Source organism: Ovis canadensis, chromosome 17, assembly GCF_042477335.2.
Source record: "Ovis canadensis isolate MfBH-ARS-UI-01 breed Bighorn chromosome 17, ARS-UI_OviCan_v2, whole genome shotgun sequence".
Taxonomy (NCBI): Eukaryota; Metazoa; Chordata; class Mammalia; order Artiodactyla; family Bovidae; genus Ovis; species Ovis canadensis.
Genome location: NC_091261.1, coordinates 72,681,741 through 72,707,370, shown reverse-complemented (window position 1 = coordinate 72,707,370; position 25,630 = coordinate 72,681,741). Strand labels below are relative to the sequence as shown.

Genomic DNA, 25,630 nt, shown 5'->3' with positions numbered 1-25,630 from the left:
AGGCAAAACACTCGCCGACATAAATCACAGCAGGATACTCTATGATCCACCTCCCAGAATACTGGAAATAAAAGCAAAAATAAACAAATGGGATCTAATTAAAATTAAAAGCTTCAGCACAACAAAGGAAACTATAAGTAAGGTGAAAAGACAGCCTTCTGAATGGGAGAAAACAATAGCAAATGAAGCAACTGACAAACAACTAATCTCAAAAATATACAAGGAACTTATGCAGCTCAACTCCAAAAAAATAAACGACCCAATCAAAAAATGGGCCAAAGAACTAAATAGGCATTTCTCCAAAGAAGACATATGGATGGCTAACAAAGACATGAAAAGATGCTCAACATCACTCATTATCAGAGAAATGCAAATCAAGACCACAATGAGGTACCATTTCACAACAGTCAGAATGGCTGTGATCCAAAAGTCTACAAGCAATGCTGGAGAGGATGTGGAGAAAAGGGAACTCTCTTACACTGTTGGTGGGAATGCAAACTAGTACAGCCACTATGGAAAACAGTGTGGAGATTCCTTAAAAAATTGCAAATAGAGCTGCCTTATGACCCAGTAATCCCACTGCTGGGCATATACACCGAGGAAACCAGAATTGAAAGAGACACATGTACCCCAATGTTCATTGTAGCACTGTTTATAATAGCCAGGACATGGAAACAACCTAGATGTCCATCAGCAGATGAATGGATAAGAAAGCTGTGGTACATATACACAATGGAGTATTACTCAGCCATTAAAAAGAATACATTTGAATCAGTTCTAATGAGATGGATGAAACTGGAGCTGATTATACAGAGTGAAGTAAGCCAGAAAGAAAAACACCAATACAGTATACTGACACATATATACAGAATTTAGAAAGATGGTAATGATGACCCTGTATGCGAGACAGCAAAAGAGATACAGATGTATAGAACGGACTTTTGGACTCTGAGGGAGAGGGAGAGGGTGGGATGATTTGGGAGAATGGCATTGAAACATGTATACTATCATGTAAGAAACGAAGTGCCAGTCTATGTTCGATACAGCATACAGGATGCTTGGGGCTGGTGCATGGGGATGATCCAGAGAGATGATATGGGGTGGGAGGTGGGAGGGGGATTCAGGATTGGGAGCTTGTATACACCCGTGGTGGATTCATGTCAATGTATGGCAAAACCAATACAGTATTGTAAAGTAAAATTAAGTAAAAATAAAAATAAATAAATTAAAAAAAAAAAACAGTCCTGGAGATGGACAGTGGTAATGCTAGCACAACAGTTAATAGTACTAAATACCATTGAAGTATATACTTAAAAATGATTAAGATGATATGTTTTATGTTCTGAATGTTTTAACAGAATAAAAAAATCAGAGAGAAAGGTGAAATAATTTTCTACTCTAAGAGATAACCATTGAGAAAATGAAAAAGCCCACAGAATGGGGCAAAATATTTACAACTTATATACTTGATGGGAGACTAACCCCAAGAAATATTAAGAACTGTTACAACTCAATAAGAAAAAGACACCCTGTTTAAAAAAGGCAAATGATGTGACTAGACACTTATCCAATGAATATATAAATGAGTAGTAAGAATATGAAAAACTGTGCAATACCACTAATTATTAAGGAAGTGCAAATCACAACTACAATAAGATACCCCCTTTACTTCCACTAGGATCACTGCAATCAAAACGGCAAATAACAAATTCCAGTGATGATGCAGAAAAACAGGTGAAATAAGCCAGTCACAGAAGACTACAACTATAATACAGGATTCCATTGCTATGAACTGTCCAGAATAGACAAAAATCATAGAGACAGAAAAGGGAGTAGTGGTAATCAGGGGCTGGAGGGAGCTAAGAATGGAGAGTGACTATGAATGAACAGCAGAGTTTTGTTTTAGAATGAGGAAAATGTTCTAAAATTGCTTGTGATGATGACCGCATACCTTCCTGAACACACTACAAACCTCTCAATAGTACAATTTGAAGGATGAGTATTCTGGTATATGACTTTATATCTCAATAAAGCTGTTATTAAAAGCTAACTAAACTAAAATAACATAATTTGGGGAAGCACACATTTAGAAAGCAAAAACAATCAAGAAGGTGAAGTAGTAGTTACCATAAAGACAAGATAATGATACCACTGAAGCATGAAGGCATGTGATTGGCAATGGCACATAGATGACTTCTATGAAGATAAAACAGATCACCTCACCAGAGCTGTACTTACACAGCTATTTTTCTCTCCTTTTCTCCCTCCTTTCCTATTTATCTCTTTTTCAGTAAAATACACACAACATTAAACAACCATCTTAACCATTTTTAACTGTACAGTTCATTGGCATTAAGTTCGCTCATACTGTTGTGCAACCATCATCAATATCCACTTCCAGAACTTTTCATCATCGCAAACTGAAAGTCTGCACCCATCAGACAAGAACTCAGCATTCCTCTATTACCCCACCGCAAGTAACATCTATTCTGCATGTCTCTTATTTGTGGAATTTCATATATGTGAGATCACACGATGTTTGTCCTTTTGTGTCTGGCTGGTTTTCATTCCACTAATTCACTGAAAAGCACATTTATGTTTTATGCATATTTTGTGACTGAGTTAGGAATCAAAATTTAAAACTTCAGAAAATAAAGGAGTGATACAAATTAGAACAGAATGTCTCCACACTCTTTCAAAGAATTTCTCTGTAAAACAGAGAAAAGGAGAAACTAGATGGTGACTGGAAGGTCATGTGGGCTGAGAGGGATGGTTTTATAAAGGTGAGAAATTACAGCAAATAGAAAGACTGGATCCAGCGGACAAACAGATGCCGAAGATGTAAAAGAGAGAAGGGAGAAGTCTAAAAGTGAAGTCCATGAGAAATTAAAAGGGAAGGACACCCCACACACAAATAAAAGGATTGGTCTTAGACTGGAGCAAGGACAATTTATTCATGATAGTGGGAGGAACATTTAGATGCAGGTGGTGGACTCAGCTAGTGTTTATATGTGGAGGTGTTCTTTTGATTGCTTCTATTAATATTTTTCTCAGTGAAATATGAAGCCAGAAGAAATTAGGAGACTGAGAGTGAAATGCAGAAAGAAGTACATTTTGAGATCATGTCTGTGCCAGCATGGTTTTCGTGGGTTTTTCTGAAGACATTTACAGATATTCAGGGCAGGCATGAAGCCAAGTAGAAACACAGAAGATACAGCAAATGAGACACCACAGCAACCATACCTGGGAGCTATCTATTCATTCAATAATTCTTGCTCGTCTCCTCTTGGACAAGCACTCTTCTAGACCTGGGAGAGTATATAAGGAGGAACACACAGAAGTGGCCACTGAACACACAGGATTCCTAGTCTTCAATAGCAGAGAAGGCGATAGCACCCCACTCCAGTAATCTTGACTGGAAAATCCCATGGACGGAGAAGCCTGGTAGGCTGCAGTCCATGGGGTCGCTAACAATCAGACACGACTGAGAGACTTCACTTTGACTTTTCACTTTCACGCAATGGAGAAGGAAATGGCAACCCACTCCAGTATTCTTGCCTAGAGAATCCCAGGGATGGGGGAACCTGGTGGGCTGCCATCTATGGGATCACAGAGTCAGACCCGACTGAAGCGACCTAGCAGCAGCAGCAGCAGAGTCAGACACGACTGAAGCGACTTAGCAGCAGCAGCAGCAGTCTTCAACAGGCATAGTCTTAAGGTACTGCTATGTCAGGACCAGCCCAAGAACGGTAATAGGTCTGGAGATACTTACCAACCAAGGTTCCCATGATAACATGCAAAAAAGGGGAGAATGCTCTGTTGGCATCTCCCATACACACTTTTAGTGCTATAAATAACACACTGTGTTATAAACAGAACTTGAGAAACTGAATTCTGATGATGTTTTTTAAAAGTAGGGAATGTCATTTGTCCCACGGGTGACCAGCACACTGGGGCTTACATATCTGGGGGCACAAGGCAGGTACCACACTGGCTTTATCTAACAGATTGGTCTGTTGTGCACTGCATCTATAATGCCATGCTATATCCAGTTACAATGTCCATATGATAGAGAACAAGAGCTTTAGGAGAGAGGACATGGGCAATGGAGTGTGCCCACTGAAGACGTCCAAGCCTCCTGGTCTAGAACATTAGGAGTCAGCTGAGCAACGGACGATGGGAGTGGGGGAGGGGTGTTCCATGCGGTACAGTTGAGAAAGGCATGGAGGTCTTGTTTCCTTTCTCAAGGTACCGTCTTGCATGTTAGAGTCTGAAGTCCCTCTTCATGATTACAGCTCTTCCTAATGTCAGGAAGACCTTAACCAAGGAGCATTGGAGTTGAGGCTGTGGAGGGAAGTCACAGAGAAAAGACTATTTGAAGCATAACAGAGAGATCCAAAAGGCTAGAAAGGACACAGCCACAGGCTGACCTCAGAGAGGCAGGCAAGAGCCATCCTTCGTGCAGCCAGCATAGATCTGAAGTGAGTACCTGTGACAGAGGGTCTGTGTGTCAGGGAGAGCTGCTGCTGCTGCTGCTGGACACAAGCCCTGCGTCATCAACTGATTCACTAGGGCCATGTCAGTGGCAGCGTCTGTGAGAGACTCTGCCTCTATACTGCCTTCTCTGTGGAAAAGGCAAGTGGCTATGTCTGAGGCTATCAGAGCGCTTCAAACTTGGGCTCCTCACACGAAGGGCTTGAAGCTGGCCCCGGTGCCAGGACTTTCATGTGCCAGGTTGGGGATCCTGTTGTTCTTGGTACTGATTTCTCTGCCAAGCCTGTACGGTGACCTGGGCTCACTACATCACTCTTCCTATGAAATAGTCATTCCCAAGAGTCTGACAGTGGAAGGAAGGGAAGACCAAGTGGAAAAGCTCTCCTACGTGCTATTTATGCAGGGCCAGAGGCAGCTGATTCACCTGACGGTGAAGAGAGACTATTTTGTGGATAACTTCCCGGTCTTCAGCTACCACAATGGCATCCTGGGGCAAGAAATGCCTCCCGTCTCACAGGACTGTCACTATGAAGGCTACATAGAAGGAGTCCCAGGTTCTTTTGTTTCTGTCAACACCTGTTCAGGCCTCAGGGGCCTCCTGATTAAGGAGGAAAAATCCTATGGCATTGAGCCCGTGCACTCTTCCAAACGGTTTGAACACGTGTTGTACGCCATGGCCCACGAAGCTCGCGTCTCCTGTGGCGTCACGTCCAAAGACAGCCAAGTGGCGTCCACCAGCCGGCGACCGGAGAGCGGCAAGCCTCACAGCTGGCAGGTGCCATCCGACTTGTGGTCACATATCAAGTACGTGGAGATGGTTGTCGTGGTCAACAACCAGCGGTTCCAATTGTGGGGCAGTGACGTCAAGCAGACAGTCCAGAGAGTAATGGACATCATCGCTCTGGCCAACAGCTTCACAAGGGGAATAAACACAGAGGTGGTGCTGGCTGGAATGGAGATTTGGACTGAGGGGGACCTCACAGAGGTCCCCGTGGACCTGCAAGTTGCACTCAGGAATTTCAACAGCTGGAGACAAGAGAACCTCTTCCATCGTGTCAAGCATGATGTTGCCCACATGATCGTGGGACAGCATCCTAAGGAGGATACGGGGCAGGCATTTCTCAGCGGTGCCTGCTCCAGTGATTTTGCAGCAGCCGTGGAATCTTTCCACCACGAGGATGTCCTCCTGTTTGCAGCACTCATGGTCCACGAGCTTGGACACAACTTGGGTATTCGGCACGACCATTCGGCCTGCATTTGTAAAGACAGGCCCTTCTGCCTCATGCATGAAAACATCACTAAAGAAAGTGGCTTCAGCAACTGCAGCTCTGACTTCTTCCACCAGTTCCTCTGGGAACACAAGGGGGCCTGCCTGTTTAACAAGCCTGGGCACAAAGGCCGCTTACGGAGGGCTTCCCGCTGTGGCAATGGCATTGTAGAAGAAGATGAGCAGTGTGACTGTGGTACTGTTTGTGGCCTTGACCAATGTTGTGATGACACATGTAGACTGAAGTCGACTGCATTGTGTAATCCTGGACCCTGCTGTAATGCTACATGCCAGTATGAACGAACTGGACGTAGCTGCCGTCCTGCTTCAGGAGAATGTGACCTTCCAGAATTTTGTCTTGGTACCTCTGGGGAGTGTCCCCCGGACACCTACAAGCAAGATGGTTCAGTATGTATGGGTGGTTACTATTGTGTTAAGGGCGTATGCATGTCTTCTGATGCTCAGTGTTCTGAAATTTTTGGGTTTCCTGCAAAAGCTGCCTCAGAAGAATGTTTTCGGTCATTTAATGGTAAAGGGAACAGATTTGGAAACTGTGGTACTCCCATTGAGGGTGACTCATCATATATTAAATGTGAAAACGATGCTGTATTTTGTGGGAAAATGATATGTACAAATGTTCAAGAGTTACCAGAGACCGAAGTCAATTATACATTGTTGCAGACTCATTATAAAAATGACTTCTGCTGGTCCATGGATAAGTATAGTGTTACGGATGTCCCTGATTCTGGAGATGCAAAGATGGGCATTATTTGTGCCCCAGGGAAAGTCTGCATAGACTTCACCTGCTCAGATGTCAGTGTTCTTGGGTACGATTGTGATGTAAAGGTACAGTGTAACCAGAAAGGAGTTTGCAACAATAACAAGAACTGCCATTGTGATGATGGTTTTTCCCCTCCTGACTGCAAAAACCCAGGACCTGGTGGTAGCGTGGACAGTGGCTTCCCTGGTCCCGACTCAGAGGGAGGTGGACAAGGAAGTACTACCTCTGACGAAGACGGTGCCAAACATGTCTTAGGCACAATAATCCCATTAGTTGCAATACTTTGTATGTTGTTATTACTACTTATAATTTGTTGTATCTGCGTGTTTCACAAAGCGGACAAAGGAGCAGCTGCTAAACCAAAAGAGGAACCAGCTGTCCCAGAAGCGAAGCCTCCGGAAGAGAAGCCTCCAGAAGAGGAGGCTGAGGAGGAAGAGGAGGAAGAGGAGGAAGAAAAGGAAGAGGAGGAAGAGGAAGAATCAGAGCCATAAGACAAGCAATGGGAGAAAGAAGCATAATATGTCATACACCTCAAGCACTGAGTGGGAATGACAGGCTCATTGAAGCAAAGGTGAAGTGGGAATTGATAACTCAGTGGCTCTGACTACGATTATATACTCTATAAAAATATACTACTGTAGGAGGAGGGATTCTGTCACTTTTATCACTTTAGTCATTAAGGTTTTATGGTTTTAATTATATATTAAATAACTTACCGCTTTTCCACATTTAAATTTGAACTCTTCACATGCATCTATTGACATCAACATCCTTGTATTGGGCTAATTTTTCCAGGTACCAGAATCTTTTTCAGGAAATTCCATCTTTCATCAAAGTTGTTTGACATATACCACTATTCATACCTGCATTTACTATTATCACTTGGATTTTCAAGCAACAGCTACCTACTATATGAGAACAACTATTTATGTGACTCATTGTTCTAATTTGGCCTTTTATAAATGTTCATTCAAGAAATGAATTTTTTAAAACAAAAAATAAAACCCTATTCAGATTAGATATCTCTTCAGATTCCATGCGGTATATTTATTGAGTCTATTTTCTTCTGGGACTCTGTGGGTGGACTATATCCAGTAAGTCAAAAGACCCTAATCAACCCAGGGTCAAGGGGCTAGTGTTTCAGTCATCTAACTTTTCAGTTTTGGCAGATGTTGGTGAGTATGCTCAGTCGTGTCCAACTCTTTGTGACCTCATGCACTGTAATCCACCAGGCCCCTCTGTCCATGGAATTTTCTAGGCAAGAATACTAGAGTAGGTTGCCATTTCCTACTCCAGGGCATCTTCCCCACCCAGGAATCAAATCCACGTCTCCTCTGTCTCCTGCATTGGCAGGTGGACTCTTTACCACTGTACCACCTGGGAAGATGTTTAAACACTGATATATTACATACTCAATTCATTATTTCCCAGGATCTCCAGGTCCTTTTTATAGCCACACTTCCCTTTTTTTGTTGTTTCCATTTTTTATTCCTTTTCTTTAACTCTTTATTATAAGGATCACTCTTATAGAAGCATATGTGGACTTAAAGTGAAAAAAATCAAATGTATCCAAGAGTAAAAAACAGTTTCTTTTTCCGTCCAGTTTTTATTCTTTTTTAGTTTTTTTTTTTTTTTTTAACTGCACTTAGCAGCATACGGGATTTTAGTTCCCTCATCACTGACTGAATTCTTGAACCTACGTCCCTTGCATCTGAAGTACCAAGTCTTAGTCACTGAATCACCAGGGAAGTCCCTGGCCATATTCCCTTTTTAACTAAAATATTTTTCTCCTTGCTGTTGTTCAGTCAGTCAGCCGTGTCTGACTCTTTATGACCCAAGGGGCTACAGCACACCAGGCTTCCCTGTCCTTCACCATCTCCTCAAGTTAGCTCAAACTCATGTCCACTGAGTCGGTGATGCCATCCAACCATCTCATCCTCTGTTGTCCCCTTCTCCTCCTGCCTTCAATCTTTCCCAGCATCAGGGTCTTTTCTAATGAGTCAGTTCTTCACATCAGGTAGCCAAAGCACTGGAGCTTCAGCTTCAGCTTCAGCATCAGTCCTTGCAGTGAATATTCAGGGTTGATTTCCTTTAGGATTGACTGGTTTGATTTCCTTGCAGTCCAAGGGACTCTGAAGAGCCTTCTCCAACACCACAGTTCAATTCTTTGGCGCTCAGCCTTTTTTATTGTCCACCTCTCACATCTGTACATGACTACTGGAAAAACCACAGCTTTGACTTAAGTGTCTCTGCTTTTTAATATGCTGTCTAGGTTTGTCACTGCTTTCCTTCCAAGGAGCCAGTGTTTCTAATTTCATGGCTGCAGTCACCGTCTGCAGTGATTTTGGAGCCCAAAAAAATAAAGTTTGTCACTGTTTCTATTGTTTCCCCATCTATTTGCCATGAAATGATGGAACTGGATGCATGATCTTTTTTTTTTTTTTTTTTGAATGTTGAGTTTTAAGGCAGCTTTTCACTCTCCTCTTTCACCTTCATCAAGAGGCTCTTTAATTCCTCACTTTCTGCTATAAGGGCGGTTTCATCTGTATATCTGAGGTTATTAATATATTTCCTGGCAATCTTGATTTCAGCTTCTGTTTCTACCAGCCTGGCATTTCACGTGATGTACTCTGCATATAAGTTAAATAAGCAGGGTGACAATACACAGCCCTGACATACCCCTTTCCCAATTTCGAACCAGTTCATTATTCCACGTCTGATTCTAACTGCTGCTACTTGATCTGCATACAGGTTTCTCAGGAAGCTGGTAAGGTGGTCTAGTATTCCCATCTCTTTAAGAATTTTTCACTGTTTGTTGTTATCTATGCAAAGGCTTTAGCATAGTAAATGACACAGAAGTAGATTCTGTTCTGGAATTCTCTAGTTTTCTCTACGCTCCAACGGATGTTGGCAATTTGATCTCTGGTTCCTCTGGCTTTTCTAAATCCAGCTTGCACATCTGGAAGCTCTTGGTTCACATTCTGTTGAAGCCTAGCTTGAAGGATTTTGAGCATTATTTTACTAGCATGTGAAATGAGTACATTTGTGCAGTAGTTTGAACATTCTTTGACATCGCTTTTCTTTGGGATTGGAATAAAAACTGACCTTTTCCAGTTCTGCAGCCACTGCTGAGTTTACCAAATTTGCTGGCATACTGAGTGCAGCACTTTCACAGCATCATCTTTTAGGAGTTGAAGTGGCTCAGTTGGAATTCCATCACCTCCACTAGCTTTGTTCGTTGTGATGCTTCCGAAGGCCCACTTGACTTCACACTCCAGGATGTCTGGCTCTAGGTGAGTGATCATGACATCGCGGTCATCTGGGATATTAAGACCTCTTTTTGTATAGTTCTTCTGTGCATTCTTGACACCTCTTCTTAATATCTTCTGCTTCTGTTAGGTCCATACCATTTCTGTCCTTTATTGTGCCCATCTTGCATGAAATGTTCCCTTGGTATCTCTAATTTTCTTAAAGAGATCTCTAGTCTTTCCCATTCTATTGTGTTCCTCTATTTCTTTGCATTGATTACTGAGGAAGGCTTTCTTATCTCTCCTTGCTGTTCTTTGGAACTCTGCATTCAGATAGGTAAACCTTTCCTCTTCTCCTTTGCCTTTAGCTTCTCTTCTTTTCTCAGCTATTTGCAAGGCCTCCTTAGACAACCATTTTGCCTTTTTGCCTCTTTTTCTTGGATTTGGTCTTGATCACTGCCTCCTGTACAATGTCATGAACCTCCGTCCATAGTTCTTCAGGTACTCTATCAGATCTAATCCCTGACTCTATTTGTCACTTCCACTGCATAGTTGTAAGGGATTTGATTTAGGTCATACCTGAATGGCCTAGTGGTTTTCCCTACATTCTTCAATGTAAGCCTGATTTTCTCAATAAGGAGTTTATGATCTGAGGCACAGTCAGCTCCCGGTCTTGTTTTTGCTGACTGTATAGGGCTTCTCCATCATTGGCTGCAAAGAATATAATCAATCTAATAGTAATATTGACCATCTGGTGATGCCCATGCACAGAGTCACCTCTTGTGTTGTTGGAAGTGGGTGTTTGCTATGACCAACACGTTCTCTTGGCAAAACTCTGTTAGCCTTTGTCCTGCTTCATTTTGTACTCCAAGGCCAAACTTACCTGTTACTCCAGGTATCTCCTGACTTCCTACTTTCGCATTCCATTTCCCTATAATGAAAAGGACATCTTTTATTGGTGTTAGTTCTCGAAGGTCTTGTAGTCTTCATAGAACAATTTAACTTCCGCTTCTTTGGCATTAGTGGTTGGGGCATAGACTTGGATTACTGTGATACTGAGTGGTTTGCTTTGGAAATGAACTGAGATTATTCTGTTGTTTTTGAGATTGCACTCAAGGACTGTATTTTAGACTGTTTTGTTGACTATGAGGGCTATTCCATTCTTCTAAGGGATTCTTGTCCAAGTAGTAGATATAATGGTCATCTGAATTAAATTTGCCCATTTCTGTCCATTTTAGTTCAGATTCCTAAAATGTCGATGTTCACTCTTGCCATCTCCTGTTTGACCACTTCCAATTTACCTTGATTCATGGACCTAACATTCCAGGTTCCTATGAAACACTGTTCTTTATAGCATGAGACTTTACTTTCACCACCAGACACATCCCACTACTGGGCACTGTTTCCACTTTGCCTCAGGCTCTTCATTCCTTCTGGAGCTATTTCTCTGCTCTTCTCCAGTAAGCATATTGGATACCTACTGACCTGAGGGGTTCACCTTTCAGAGTCATTTTTGTTTGCCTCTTCATACTGTTCATGGGGTTCTCAAGGCAAGAATGCTGAAGTGGTTTCCATTCCTTTCTCAAATGGATCACATTTTGTCAGAACTCTCCACCATGAGCTCTCCAACTTGGATGGCCCTTTTCCCCCTGTACTGTGCTATGCTTAGTCGCTCAGTCATGTCCAACTTTTTGTGACCCTGTGAACTGTAGCCTGCCTGGCTCCTCTGTCCATGGGGATTCTCCAGGCAAGAATATTGGTGTGGGTTAACATGCCCTCCTCCAGGGGATCTTCCCAACCCAGGGATCGAACCCATGTTTCCCACATTGCAGTGGATTCTTTACCATCTGAGCCACCATGGAACCCCAAGAATACTGGAGTGGGTGGCATATCCCTTCTCCAGGGGATCTTCTCAACCCAGGAACTGAACTAGAGTCTCCTGAATTAAACAGGTGGATTCTTTACCAGCTGAGCTACCAGGAAAGCCCCCCTTTTCTCCTAGAGAATGTTTAATCCCCTTCTTTTAATATTCCTTGGATGAATTTCATACCCTCAGATGTGTCATGTCTGATGAACATTACCTAGTTATAAAACTGCATTTATACTTAATTTTATATAGTATAGAGGCCTCTACCACAGTGCTGAGTACATGTATTAAACTAAAATTTTGTCTTTTCTATTTTTCCTTTTTTCTTTTTTGAAACAACTTGTTGACATCATAAGGAATCTCTACAATTACAAGTAATACCTTTAGATCTACGAGATACTTCTCTGTGACGAGCACAAAGCAAGGATAGTATTAACACTATTCATTCTGTGCCAAGAACTGTGTTAAACACACTATATTCATTGTCTTAATTTAATCCTCCTAACCACGCTATGAAACCTCCATCTTTCATGAGGAAACAGACCAAGGAGAATTTTCTCTAGAGATAGTAAGTAGTGGTATTTGCATATTTTCCAAAGTATGACTCAATGTACAATTTCCAATACTTCCTGAACCTTTTCCTTCAATAAAAAGTGACAGAGAAGACCTTCAAAATGTCCTTAACTAACTTCTACTACATATGAATCCACAAATTGTGTAGTCATTATTGATGAAAATGTCTTTCCTCCTACTATATCCATTATGGTGTGGCAGATTACCATCTTATTCAATGATGTGGGCCCAGCATATTGAACATGCTTAATAAGTGTTTACCAAGTGAAGGATTTAACCTTAAAATATAGGGCCAAATTCATTCTTGGGGCAGGATGCCTCTTACCACTCCCTAACACAACCAAAATCTTGCTCAGATTCAATACTGCTAAATTACTTATAAACAGACAAATAAGGCATTAAAAGTTTATAAAACCCCACACTTCAATCAAAGACAGACTATGGTAGGGGTCTGCTCAGATGCTCAGTCATCTCTGACTCTTTGTGCCTCCACGGACTGTAGCCTACCAGGCTCCTCTGTCCATAGCATTCTTCTGGCAAGAATACTGGAGTGGGTTGCCAGTTCTTCCTCCAGGACATCTTCCTGGAGTGGGCTGCCATTTCCTCCTCCAGATCTTCCAAACCCAGGGATCATATTTGTATATATTGTGAAATGATCACCATAATAAATCTAGTTAACATTCATTACCACACATCATTACAAATTTTTTTTTCTTATGTTGAGAACTTTTAAGATCTACTCTTAGCAACTTTTGGAGAAGGAAATGACAACCCACTTCAGTATTCTTTCCTGGAGAATCCCATGGACAGAGGAGCCTGGTGGGCTAAAGTCCATGGGGTTACAAGAGTCAGACATGACTTTAGCAACTAAACCACTGCCACTACCTGAGCAACTTTCAAATACACAATATAGTAGTATTCATCATAGTTACCATGCTGTATATTATATTCCCAGGACATTTTAACTGGAAGTTTGCCCCTTTTGACCACCTTCATCCATTTCACCAATCCCTCACATCCCGCCCCCGGCAACAATTGATTTGTTCTCTATGAGTTCAACTTTTGTTTTGTTTCTTTTAGAAATGTTGTTGTTGTTCAGACGCTACATCGCGTCCGACTCTTTCTGACCCCATGGACTGTAGCACGCCAGGCCTCCCTGTCCCTCACCATCTCCTGGCGTTTGCTCAAGTTCATGTCCATTGAATTGGTCAGCAATGCTATCTAACCACCTCGTCCGTCCTCTGTCACCCCCCTCTCCTGCCCACAATCTTTCCTAGTATCAGGGTCTTTTTCAATGAGTTGGCACCTTGCATCAAGCGCCCAAAGTATTGGAGCTTAAGCTTCAGCATCAGTCCTTCCAATGAGTATTTAGGGTTACTTTCCTTTAGGATTGACTGGTTTGATCTCTGTGGTCCAAGGGACTCTCAAGATTCTTCTCCAGCACCACAGCTGGAAAGCATCAATTGTTCAGCACTCAGCTTTCTTTATGGTCCAACTTTCACATCTGTACATGACTACTGGAGAGACCATAGCTTTGACTATGTTGGACCTTTGTCAGCAAAGTGATGTCTTTGAAAGATATATAAGTAAGACAACAAGGTATGTGTCTTTCTTTTGTAACTTGTTAGCATAATGCCTTCAAAGTCCATCTATGTTGTCACAAACAGCAAGAGTTCCTTCTTTTTATGGCTGAGTAACATTTTGTGTGTGTGTGTAACATTTTTTTAAATTTAGCTGTGTTGGGTCTTAGTTGCAGCACACATCTAGTTCCCTCATCAGGGATTGAACCAGGGCCCCTTGCATTGGGAACATGGAGTCTTTTTTTTTTTTTGGAAGTTGTGATGACAACTAGTATCTTAGTCACATGAAAAAGTTTATCTACTAAATGATGCAGGAAGAAACAACAGGCTTGTGCCACATGGTGGCATCTAACAGACACCAGTAGGTGTTCCTGGCTTGTTGCTGGGTAGTCATTGTTTCACATTTTAGTTCACTGGCCACAGACACTTATGTTTTTGCATGTATTGCTCAGGCCACAAAAATCGCCATTAGAACGTTTGAGTTCCGAGGAGTGCTTAACTCGAAATTAGCCCACATACTGTCCTTTTACCTCTGTGGCAGGAACTAGTGTTTTAAGTGTCCAGATACTGTAGATATAAGCTTCATGAGGTAGGTGTCCTGTTCCTTGGAGTTCACCAAGGTTGGGTGTCTTCTCACTGGAGGTTTGTGGTTTCCACATCAAGCATTATAGCTACGGTTGATTGAGCATGGACCATGTGGCAGGCACTGTTCTAAGCACTTTCATATTTTATCTGACCATTTCCATAATAGTCCTATGAGGTACCCACTATCATTGGCCCCACTCTCCCCGTGAAGAACCTGAGGGGTTAAGCAATTTGCCTAAGGTCACATGACAGGTGAGAAGGGTAGACAGGTGTCCGAGCAGGTCTCTCTGAAGCTAAAGTCAAGTCATCTCAACAACTGTGTTTCATAGCAGAAGGCAGAATTGCTGGCCGTTGTGAGCAATGTGAGTATAAGGTGTAAACGCAAATCATTGCTGTGGTGCATCTCTGGGCCCTAAGCTCTGGGTTGGACTGATTCAGGGCCTCTGCTGGAGATTCAGGTCAACTTTCAAAGTGAGCTTGAAAGGAACAAGGAGAAGTAGAGGGAGAAGGGGAGAGGAAAGAAAGGGAGGGAGAAATTTGCAGGCTTCATTAAGCATACTCTAGTGGCATTAAGGCATGCTCCTTTTTCTGTTTCAGCTAAATGGTGGCCCCCTTATGATGAGAGAATCCCCAAATCGCCCATTTGGAAGAAGCTGAATAGGAAAGATTAAAGAAATGATTTTATAGACCTGTTTCCTCATGACCGTTGATGAGGCTTTGGGTTGCAGAGGGAATGCAGAGTCTGAACCAATGGACCACCAGAGAAGTCCTGTATAACATTTTCTAATTCACTCATCCACTAATAGATGACACCTAAGTTTCTTCTATGTCTTGGCAATTGTAAATAATGCTACAATGAACATGGTGGTGCAGATACCTTTCTTTGTTGGCATTTTTGTTTCCTTTGGATAAATGTCCAGAAGTGGATTGCTGGATCATACAGTAGCTTTACTTTTAACTTTTGAGGAACCTCCATAATGCTTGCCATAGTGGCTGCACCAGTTTGCAGAGCCATGAACAGTGTTCCTTTTTTTCCACATCCTCGCCAAAACTTATTTATTGTCATTTTGATAATAAGTGTGAAGTGATATCTCATTGTGGTTTTGATTTGCATTTCTTAAAAAAAAAATAAAGAGCTTCTTATTGAAGATGAGAGAGGAGAGTGAAAAAGCTGGCTGAAAACCTAACATTCATAAAATGAAGATCATGGCACCAGTCCCATCACTCCATGGCAAACAGAAGGGGAAATGGGGGAAATAGCAACAGATTTTATTTTCTTGGGCTCCAAAATCACTGCAGACGGTGACTGCAGCCATGATATTCAAAGATGCTTGCTCCTTGGAAGGAAAGCTATGACAAACCTAGACAGTGTATTAAAAAGCAGAGACATCACTTTGCTGACAAAGGTCCATATGGTCAAAGCCACGGTTTTTCCAGTAGTCATATATGGATGTGAGAGTTGGATCATAAAGAAGGCTGAGAGCTGAAGAATTGATGCTTTCAAATTGTGGTGCTAGAAAAGAATCTTAAGAGTCCCATGGACTGCAAGGAGATCAAACCAGTCAATCCTAAAGGAAAACAACCCTGAATATTCTTTGGAAGGATTGATGCTGAGGTTGAAGCTCCGATACTTTGGCCACCTGATGTGAAAAGCCGAGTTACTGGAAAAGACCCTAATGCTGGGGAAGATTGATGGCAGGAGAAGAGGGCAACAGAGGATGAAATGGTCAGATAGCATTGCCAACACAGTGGACATGAGTTTGGGAAAACTCCGGAAGATAGTGAAGGATGGGATTGCAAAGAGTCTGACACGATTTAGCGACTGGACAACAATAACAATGTAGCATTTTCGTATTCCCATTAAAGTTTTAAAATATGAATAACTAGCGACTTTTAACAACTTTTGGGCATGTACTCATATGTTCATTTTATTTTTCTTTTAGTTTGTGATGTGATGAATTATGATAATGTATTTCTTAACGCTAAACTCATGCTTATGTTTCTGGCATAAACTTTTTTTAGCATGGTGTTTGCCTTGAATATTGTACAAGATTTTAATTATAATATATTTCTAAAATTGTTTTAATCTACATCCAGAAAAAGTGAAATTTATTTCTGACTTTTTAAAAATGCCAGCTCTATCAAGTTAGGGAATTAAGATTATATTACCTCCACAAAGAATTTTTCAGATTTTCCTTTAGATTTTAAAATTTAGTAATGAAGGAGTTGCACAAATAAGTCTTATATAATTTAAAATCTTCTGTACCCATATTATACATTTCTAACTTACTCATTTCTTATTGTGGCAAGAATACAATTCTTAACAAAATTTTAAGTGTGTAATACAGTACTGCTGACTCTAGGTACAATGCTGTACAGCAGATCTGTAGAATTTATTAATCTTCCTGAACTGAAATTTTTTTATCATTAGTGGGTAAAGCTCCATTTCCTCATAGCCCTACTCTATAGCAATCACCATTCAACTCTCAGATTCTATAAATTTGACTAATTTAGATACCTCATGTAAATAGAATGATGAGGTATTTGTATTTCTATGACTGGTCTATTTGACTCAGCATAATATCCTCAAGATTCATCCATGTTGTCACATGTTGCAAGATATCTTTATTTTTTAAGGCTCAGTAGTATGATATCAGAGAAGGCAATGGTACCCCACTCCAGTACTCCTGCCTGGAGAATCCCATGGATGGAGGAGCCTGGTAGGCTACAGTCCATGGGGTCGCTGAGTCGGATGCAACTGAGCGACTTCACTTTCGCTTTTCACTTTCATGCACTGGGGAAGGAAATGGCAACCCACTCCAATGTTCTTGCCTGGAGAATCCCAGGGACAGAGGAGTCTATTGGGCTGCCACTATGGGGTCACACAGAGTTGGACACGACTGATGCGACTTAGCAGCAGCAGCGGCAGTATGATATATATCACATTTTCTGTATCTGTTGAAAAAACATTACCTTGTTGTGAATCTTGGTCACAGTGAACAAGGAAATGCTAATATCTTTTTAATACCATTCTGGCCTACAAAGTTCTTGCTGGAAAAATTAATGAGAATTTTTGGACATTTCTTTACAAAGAAAAATTGTGAGTAGTCAATTTTCTATAGCCTCTTTCAAAGTCCACTCTTTGACTTTAGATAATTTGTTTATATGCGTCTCAGTGTGAATTATCTTCAGATTCATCTTGCTTGGTGATCTCTGGGGTTTGTGGATATGTATGGCTATTTGCTTCTCTACATTTGGGAAATTTTCAAAATTTTTAACAAGCTGTTTGGTCTTATTTTCTCTGTTCCAATTAGAACTCCTAAAATGTGTCTATTGGTTGGCTTGATGATACTGCATAAAATCCTTAAGCTTTCTTCACTGCTTTTCATTCTTCCTTTTTCCTTCTCTGCCTGAATTACTTCCAGTGCTGTCTTTGAGTTCACTGATCCTTTCTTCTGCTTGATCTACTCTAATGTTGAACCCTTCTATTGACTTTCTTTTTCAGTTTAATTATTGTGTTCTTAAGTTTCATGGCTTAGTTATGGAGTCCATGGGGATAGTTAGTTAGTTAGTTAGTTAGCCCGTGGGGTCACAAAGAGTCATGACTTAGTGACTGAGCAACAATAACAATGTAGTATCTTTGTATTCCCATTAAAGTTTTAAAGTATGAATACCTAGTGGGTTTTTAGTATCTGATACTTTTTAGTATCTTCCATCTCCCTGTTGAAATTCTCACTTTGTTCATGTGCTGTTCTCTTTGACTTCAGTTTGGACATGGAACAACAGACTGGTTTCAAATAGGAAAAGGAGTGCGTCAAGGCTGTATATTGTCACCCTGCTTATTTAACTTATATGCAGAGTACATCATGAGAAACGCTGGACTGGAAGAAACACAAGCTGGAATCAAGACTGGGGGGAGAAGTATCAATAACCTCAGATGTGCAGATGACACCACCCTTATGGCAGAAAGTGAAGAGGAACTAAAAAGCTTCTTGATGAAAGTGAAAGAGGAGAGTGAAAAAGTTGGCTTAAAGCTCAACATTCAGAAAACAAAGATCACGGCATCCGGTCCCATCACTTCATGGCAAATAGATGGGGAAACTGTGTCAGACTTTATTTTTTTGGGCTCCAAACTCACTGCAGATGGTGACTGCAGCCATGAAATTAAAAGATGCTTACTCCTTGGAAGAAAAATTATGACCAACCTAGATAGCATATTGAAAAGCAGAGACATTACTTTGCCAACTAAGGTCCGTCTAGTCAAGGCTATGGTTTTCCCTGTGGTCATGTATGGATGTGAGAGTTGGACTGTGAAGAAGGCTGAGCGCTGAAGAATTGATGCGTTTGAACTGTGGTGTTGGAGAAGACTCTTGAGAGTCCCTTGGACTGCAAGGAGATCCAACCAGTCCATTCTGAAGGAGATCAGCCCTGGGATTTCTTTGGAAGGATGATGCTAAAGCTGAAACTCCAATACTTTGGCCACCTCATGTGAAGAGTTGACTCATTGGAAAAGACTCTGACGCTGGGAGGGATTGGGGGCAGGAGGAGAAGGGGACGACGGAGGATGAGATGGCTGGATAGCATCACGGACTCGATGGACGTGAGTCTGAGTGAACTCCGGGAGTTGGTGATGGACAGGGAGGCCTGGCGTGACTCGACTGAGTGACTGAACTGAACTGAGCATTTTCATAAGTTATTTTGGATTCTCTATCAGGTAAATAATATACCTCCATTTCATTAGGGTCGGTTTCTGGAGATCTATCTTGTTCCTTTATGTGGAACGTTTGCCTGATTCTTCATTTCTTTAACTTTCTCTGTTGGTGTCTGTGTCAGACAAACCAGGTACCTCTCTGTCTTCACAGACTGGCCAAATACAGGACAAGAACTCCACCAATAACTCTGGCCAGAGATTCTTGGGGCCTTTCCCAACTTTTTCTCTCCCCCAGGAAGCAGCAGGAAGTGAGTCACAGCTACCTCTCAACTCTGTCTACGCAGGAGATCCTCCTACAGTAGCAGGTAAATCTAGCCCAGTCTTTTATGTTGTTTTTGTTCAGTTGCTGAATCGTGCCCTACTCTTTACAACCCCATGAACTATAGCACACCAGGCTACTCTGTTCCTCCCACATTATTCATTCCCAAAATTATTTAAATTTGAGTTTGTTCAAATTCATGTCCGTTGAGTCGGTGATGCTAACTAACCATCTCAACCTCTGTCGCCCTCTTCTACTGCCCTCAATCTTTCCCAGAAACAGTGGGAAGTTGCTGTGGGAAGTTCCAGTGCACTGGCTCTTCCCATCAGGTGCCCAAAGTACTGGAACTTCAGCAACACTTTCTTTTGAGGTCCCTGCTTTATTCCTTGGGTCCTGGTGCATACAAGACCTTGTATGTGCCCTCCAAGAGTGGTGGAGTTTTTGTTTCCCCCAGTCCTGTGGAATTCCTATAATCAAGCTTCACTGGCCTTCAAAGCCAGATTTTCTGGGGCCTCCTCCTCCTGTTGCCAGACATCCAGGCAGGGGAGCCTCACATGGGGCTCAAAATTTTCACTCCTGTGGGAGAACTTCTGTGGTATAATTATTTTCTAGTTTGTGAATTGCCCACCTGGTGGGTATGGGATTTGATTTTATTACAATTGCACTCCTCCTACCGTCTCACTGACTGGAAAATCCCATGGATGGAGGAGCCTGGCAGGCTGCAGTTCATGGGGTCGCAAAGTTGGACAAGACTGAGCAACTTCACTTCACTTCACCATCTCATTTGTGGCTTCTTTCTCTTTGGATGTAGGGGATCATTTTTGGTAGGTTCCAGCAATTTTTTGTTGGTGGTTGTTCAGTAGTTAGTTGTGATTTGGTGTTTTCATAAGAAGTGGTAAGCTCACATCCTTCTACTCTGCCATCTTGTCTCTGTCTCAGCTTAAGGTTCTTGACAAAAGCTTTTACTTTGATTAGGTCCAATTTATGGATTTTAAAATTTTATGGATCATGCTTTTGGTGCCACGTTTAAGAATTCTTCAGCAAGTCTTTGATCTAAAATATATGCTATGTTTTTTTCTAAAAAGTTTTATATTTTACATTTATATCTATGATCCATTTTGAGGTAATTTTTGTATGAAGTGTTAAGTTTAGGTTAAAGTTCCTCTTTTTTGTCCATGTATGTCCAATTTTCCAGCAAGATTTGTTGAAAAGACTATTCTCCTTCCACAGAATTGCTTTTCCCTTTTTGTCAAAAATCAGATGACCATACATGTGGGTTCTTTATTTCTGAATTCTTTATTCTGTTCCATTGATCTATGTGTCTATCCCATCACAATACCACACAGTCTTGAAACTCAGTAGAGTGGTTCCTCCCACATTATTCATTCCCAAAATTATTTAAACTATTCTATTTATTGTATTTTATAAAATTTATATTCACAATAAATATTTCACAATTATACATACATCAAATCATGTTATATACTTCAAATACATTTTATTTGTGAATTATACTTCAATAAAGCTACAGGGAAAAAATTGAGAAGAAAAAAATACCAAGAGCTTGATAAGAAAAAATATTAACAATTATTAAGAGATATAAAAATGGCTTTTAAACATTCAATATTTAAATTCACTCAAAATTAGAAAAAAGTAAATGTTAAACAATACTGACATGCTACTTATACTCTATCAGTTTGGTGAACTGATATATTGTGATATATTCTGTTGCTTAGATTTTGGGGAAACAGGCATTCTAATACACTGCTAGTGGGAATTAAAAGTGGCAAAAAGCTTCTGAAGTTCCCTTCATACATTTGGGAATATCAGACAAGCTATAACTGTCATTAGTATGAACATAATCTTCTCATTTCTAAGAATATTCTTCCACAAAATAATATATGTGCAACATTATTTGCTGATGATAGTGTATTAATTTCAAAATAAACAACCTAAAAGCCCACATATAGGAGAGTGACTGAATAAATTATGGTATATCCATAAATCTAAATACTACACAACTATAAAAAAGAGAATGAGGAAGATTTTTTATAAACTGATATGAAGTGATTTACAAGCTATATGTTTAAGTTTAGAAAGGAAAGTAGATAATGTTATGCTATATTTACATATGAAAAAGGGGAATATAAGGAAATACACATGTATATACTTACTGCTACTGCTACTGCTAAGTCGCTTCAGCGTGTCCGACTCTGTGCGACCCCGTAGATGACAGCCCACCAGGCTTCCCCGTCCCTGGGATTCTCCAGGCAAGAACACTGGAGTGGGTTGCCATTTCCTTCTCCAATGCATGAAAGTGAAAAGTGAAAGTGAAGTCGCTCAGTCGTGTCCAACTCTTTGCGACCCCATGGACTGCAGCCCACCAGGCTCCTCCATCCATGGGATTTTCCAGGCAAAAGTACTGGAAAATCTGCTTATTTGTGCAAAAAGAAATACAGGAAAAATAAACCCAGTACTATTGAGACTGATGACTGAAAACTGAGTGGAAAGAATGAGGACATGGGAACAGATTAAAGGCTCAAGGAGGTGTACTATGAATACACTTTTTTGGTATAGTAGGTGGCACTAGTGGTAAAGAACTCACTTGCCAATGCATGAAATGTAAGAGACGTGGGTTCAATCCCTGGGTTGGGAAGATCCCTTGGAGGAGAGCATTGCAATGCACTCCAGTATTTCTCATGACAGAAGCATCTCGTGGACAAAGGAGCCTGGCAGGCTACAGTCCACAATGTCACAAAGAGTCAGACACAACTGAAGCAACTTAGCATGCACTGACTTTTAGAATCATGATAACATTTCACATACTCCCTCAAAATAATAAGCATCATCCAAAATATGGGAGCAAATCAGAATGAAATACAAAAAGTAACATATGACCTTAACTGTATTAGAAATGAATAACATGACCACACTGAATAGGTCTGGATAAAACAGTACCAATCTAAATAATTCTTGGAAACATTATTTTGACCTCATATGTAAGGCTAAAAATAAAGGAACTGAACATAAACTCTGTTCTCCAGTTCATAGACTTCCTTTTCACAGAGGCCTGGGTTAGTTCCTCTAAAAATACTTCACATGTATTCTACGATGGAGCAAATAAACAAACATTGTGAATAATGTAAAAAAAGGAAAAGGACTGGAGGTTTGAAATGGGCTATAAGATATAGAGCAGAGAATGGTGTAAATGGCATTAAACAGCAGAGGCCGGTGACACTCAGAAATCCACGAACCCCTGCTTTGGAAACTTTATAGTGTCAATATTCAAAAGTGTACTAGATGACAGGAGGAGAAAGCTGTTCCACAGAAACTAGGACTGAGGGAAGAGGTTATATACTTTTCTTTTCTTGGGGCCTGATCTGTTATCACTGTACTGGCTGGACATCTAAAAGTTTCCTCTCCTTGATAAACCTTTCTATGAAGACAGCAGGAACTCGGCTAAAGAGTACTGCTGCTGCTAAGTTGCTTCAGTCATGTCTGACTCTGTGTGACCCCATAGACAGCAGCCCACTAGGCTCCCCCATCCCTGGGATTCTCCAGGCAAGAACACTGGAGTGGGTTGCCATTTCCTTCTCCAATGCATGAAAGTGAAAAGCGAAAGTGAAGTCGCTCAGTCGTGTCCGACTCATAGTGACCCCATGGACTGTAGCCCACCAGGCTCCTCCGTCCATGGGATTCTCCAGGCAAGAGTACTGAAGTGGGGCGCCATTGCCTTCTCCAAAGAGTACTACAACTGCTGTTTTTTGAGGGTGGTTACAAAGTGAGGACACCCCCAAACAGCGAGAGCTCTAGAGGAATAGGAAGTGACATAGACAAAAGGTAGGTGTCCTCATGTAGTACTCTGAGGGTGGGAGCAGCTATTCTTCTTGCAAGCAACACAGTTTTGATCTTTGTCTAAACAACTGTGTCACTGACAAATAACTGTGTCCCAGGGAAATCAACTCACAATCAGTTTGCTGTTTCACTTGGGCCATGATAATGACGACCCCAGTTTGTTACTCTGCCTGCCTCCTATCTTTCTTCTATGAAATCAAGTGATAATGGGTTAAGTTTTGGAGCGATTTCTCTTTTAGGAATCCCACTTAGGGCATTTGAGAATGGGCCCTTCCCATATAAAGCCTAGTGTCACTTGACTGGTAATTCTGACTGTTTTTCCAGGGATACATTGTAGCGTGAATCTCTTTATTATAAAAGTCTTTCCTAGGAACCTGATGATATTCAGAGGACAAGAAGTAAAAGCAGAAAAAGTGTACAAAGTCCTGCCCAAACAAAGGAAATGACATATTATTATTAATTTGAAGCAAAAGAAAGGATTATTTGTTTCTGTTTTACACAAGTTCCCTCTTCATACATGTCAAAATGGGAAACTAGTCTTGCTTCCATTCAGGATGACTGAGTATTCAGAGGATGACCTGGATTCTTTTGTGATAATCAGCCCTTGCTCAGGTCAAAAGGGAATCCTGACCTTATATGGCACTGTCTTTAGCATCAAGCCTGTACATTCTCAGCATATGGTTTACGCATATCTTCAAAATCAGGTTAGTCTTGTGTAATCCGTGAAGATAAATAAGAGGAACTCTTAAGCATTTCACAATTTCAGAGCAGAACAGGACTTCCTCAGTTCCTATGCCTTATATATGGCCACTTCCCAAGTATGTTCAAGTTGACTGTGGTTGACAGTGATTCCAAATGTGGGAATAATAAGTTACCAAGATCCCAAAGATGTTAACAGATTCCATGCTCTGGTCAATAGGTGGTGGTGGTGGTTTAATCACTAAGTCATGTCCGACTCTTGAGACACCACGGACTAAAAGCCTGCCAGGCTCCTCTGTCCATGGGAGTCTCGAGGCAAGAACAGTGGATTGGGTTGCCATTTCCTTCTCCACTGGTCAACAAGTACACCAAGGATATAACATGAAAGTGGTACTTACTAAGTTAGAGATATGGGCAGAAAAAAACCATTGTGCAAATCTTCCTGAATTTGTAGCAAACACTTAAAAATTTTAACCAGTAGAGAGACTGGCATCTCTTGGGAGAGGTGAACATGATGCTGCTCATGTGACTACTGGCCAAAGTTTTGGGAATTACCAGGGCCATGCATTATTTCTGTGGTATCTGCACTGCCAAGAATGCAACCTTGATGAATCTTTCTTTCAAAAAGATACACCAAACTTCACAGCCTTCATAGCTCATGAGGTTGGTCATCATTTGGGAATGAAGAATGACCATGTGGTCTGTAAATTCCATGGCCAGAATCTCTATACAGCCCATGAATTTATTATAGATATGAGCTTCAGCAATTGCAGCTTCCCTATTTCCACATGTTGTTGCACAGAAAGGGCTGCCTATTTAATAAACCTGAGGTCCAAAGCTCCTTTTGAAAGCTGTACTGTGGGAAAAAGACAGTAGATAAGGGTGAAGAATGTGACTATGGCAGTTTTCTTCAAAACAATCACTGTTGTCTGCCCTCATGCCAGCTGAAGAAGGGGTCAGATTTTGCATTTGGATCTTGCTGCAAAAACCACAAATCTCTAAAGACAACCACACCTTGCCCCCTCAGTGTGGATGAGCGTGACCTCCCAGAATACTGTAATGGCACCCCAAGTGGTGCCACACAGATACCTACAAGCAAAATGGCACCCCTTGCAAGGAACAAGCTTATTGTTGCCAAGGCCAGGGTTGAAGCCTAGACAATCTCTTTGTTAAAAGCTTTGAAAGGGGTACAAAGGTTGCCCAGGAAAGTTGCTAATGTGAATCAATACCAAGGGAGACAGGTTTTGGAACTGTGGCAGTGAAGTCTTCAGCCAGTGCAATGCCAAAGATGTAAAATGTGGGAGGTGCCTATGTGAAAATATCCAAAGGCTCTCATGCATTGAAAAAACCTCAAACATTTACCCATTTCTCCATGCAGGACATGTGGTGGTGCAGTACAGAGATTTTTGAAGCCACAGACAGGGCTAATGAGGGGAAGGTGACAGATGATACAACATGTGGTCCAAGAAAGATCTGTATTAATCAAAGCTGCATAGATATCATTGTATCCCACTAGGACTGCAACCTAGACAAGTATCAGAGTCACGGGAGGGGTGTTCGCAGAAATTTTAAGAACTGCCACTGTATCTATGTCTATGCTCCTCCTACATGTGAATTCAAGGGCGACAGGGGCAGTCTGAATAGTGGCCCTCCTACTCTCAGTATAATGAAGAGCTGATGATCCTAATCTTGCCTAACCTTCTATTATTTT

At 41.3% G+C, this 25,630-nt stretch overlaps 2 protein-coding genes across 15 annotated transcripts in view; one reads left to right on the top strand and one right to left on the bottom strand.

The window, feature by feature from the left end:
* The window catches only part of TMEM116 (transmembrane protein 116), a 119,101-nt gene that overhangs the window by 54,930 nt on the left and 38,541 nt on the right, over positions 1-25,630 (bottom strand). For 3 of the 14 annotated variants that reach the window (XM_069558168.1, XM_069558165.1, XM_069558157.1), the window contains one exon: positions 10,054-10,721. The exons of 8 other annotated variants lie outside the window; for them this stretch is intronic. In XM_069558168.1, coding sequence (XP_069414269.1) covers positions 10,701-10,721 — 21 coding nt within the window. In that variant the 3' untranslated portion in view covers positions 10,054-10,700. Of the gene's footprint in view, positions 1-2,935; positions 4,345-10,053; positions 10,722-25,630 lie in introns of those variants that run through there. 3 more of the 14 variants (XM_069558158.1, XM_069558167.1, XM_069558153.1) reach the window with 2 other exon arrangements.
* On the top strand, positions 4,577-7,033 carry LOC138422730 (disintegrin and metalloproteinase domain-containing protein 1a-like). The gene has a single exon (XM_069558133.1). The coding sequence runs from the start codon at positions 4,577-4,579 to the stop codon at positions 7,031-7,033; it is 2,457 nt and encodes an 818-aa protein (XP_069414234.1).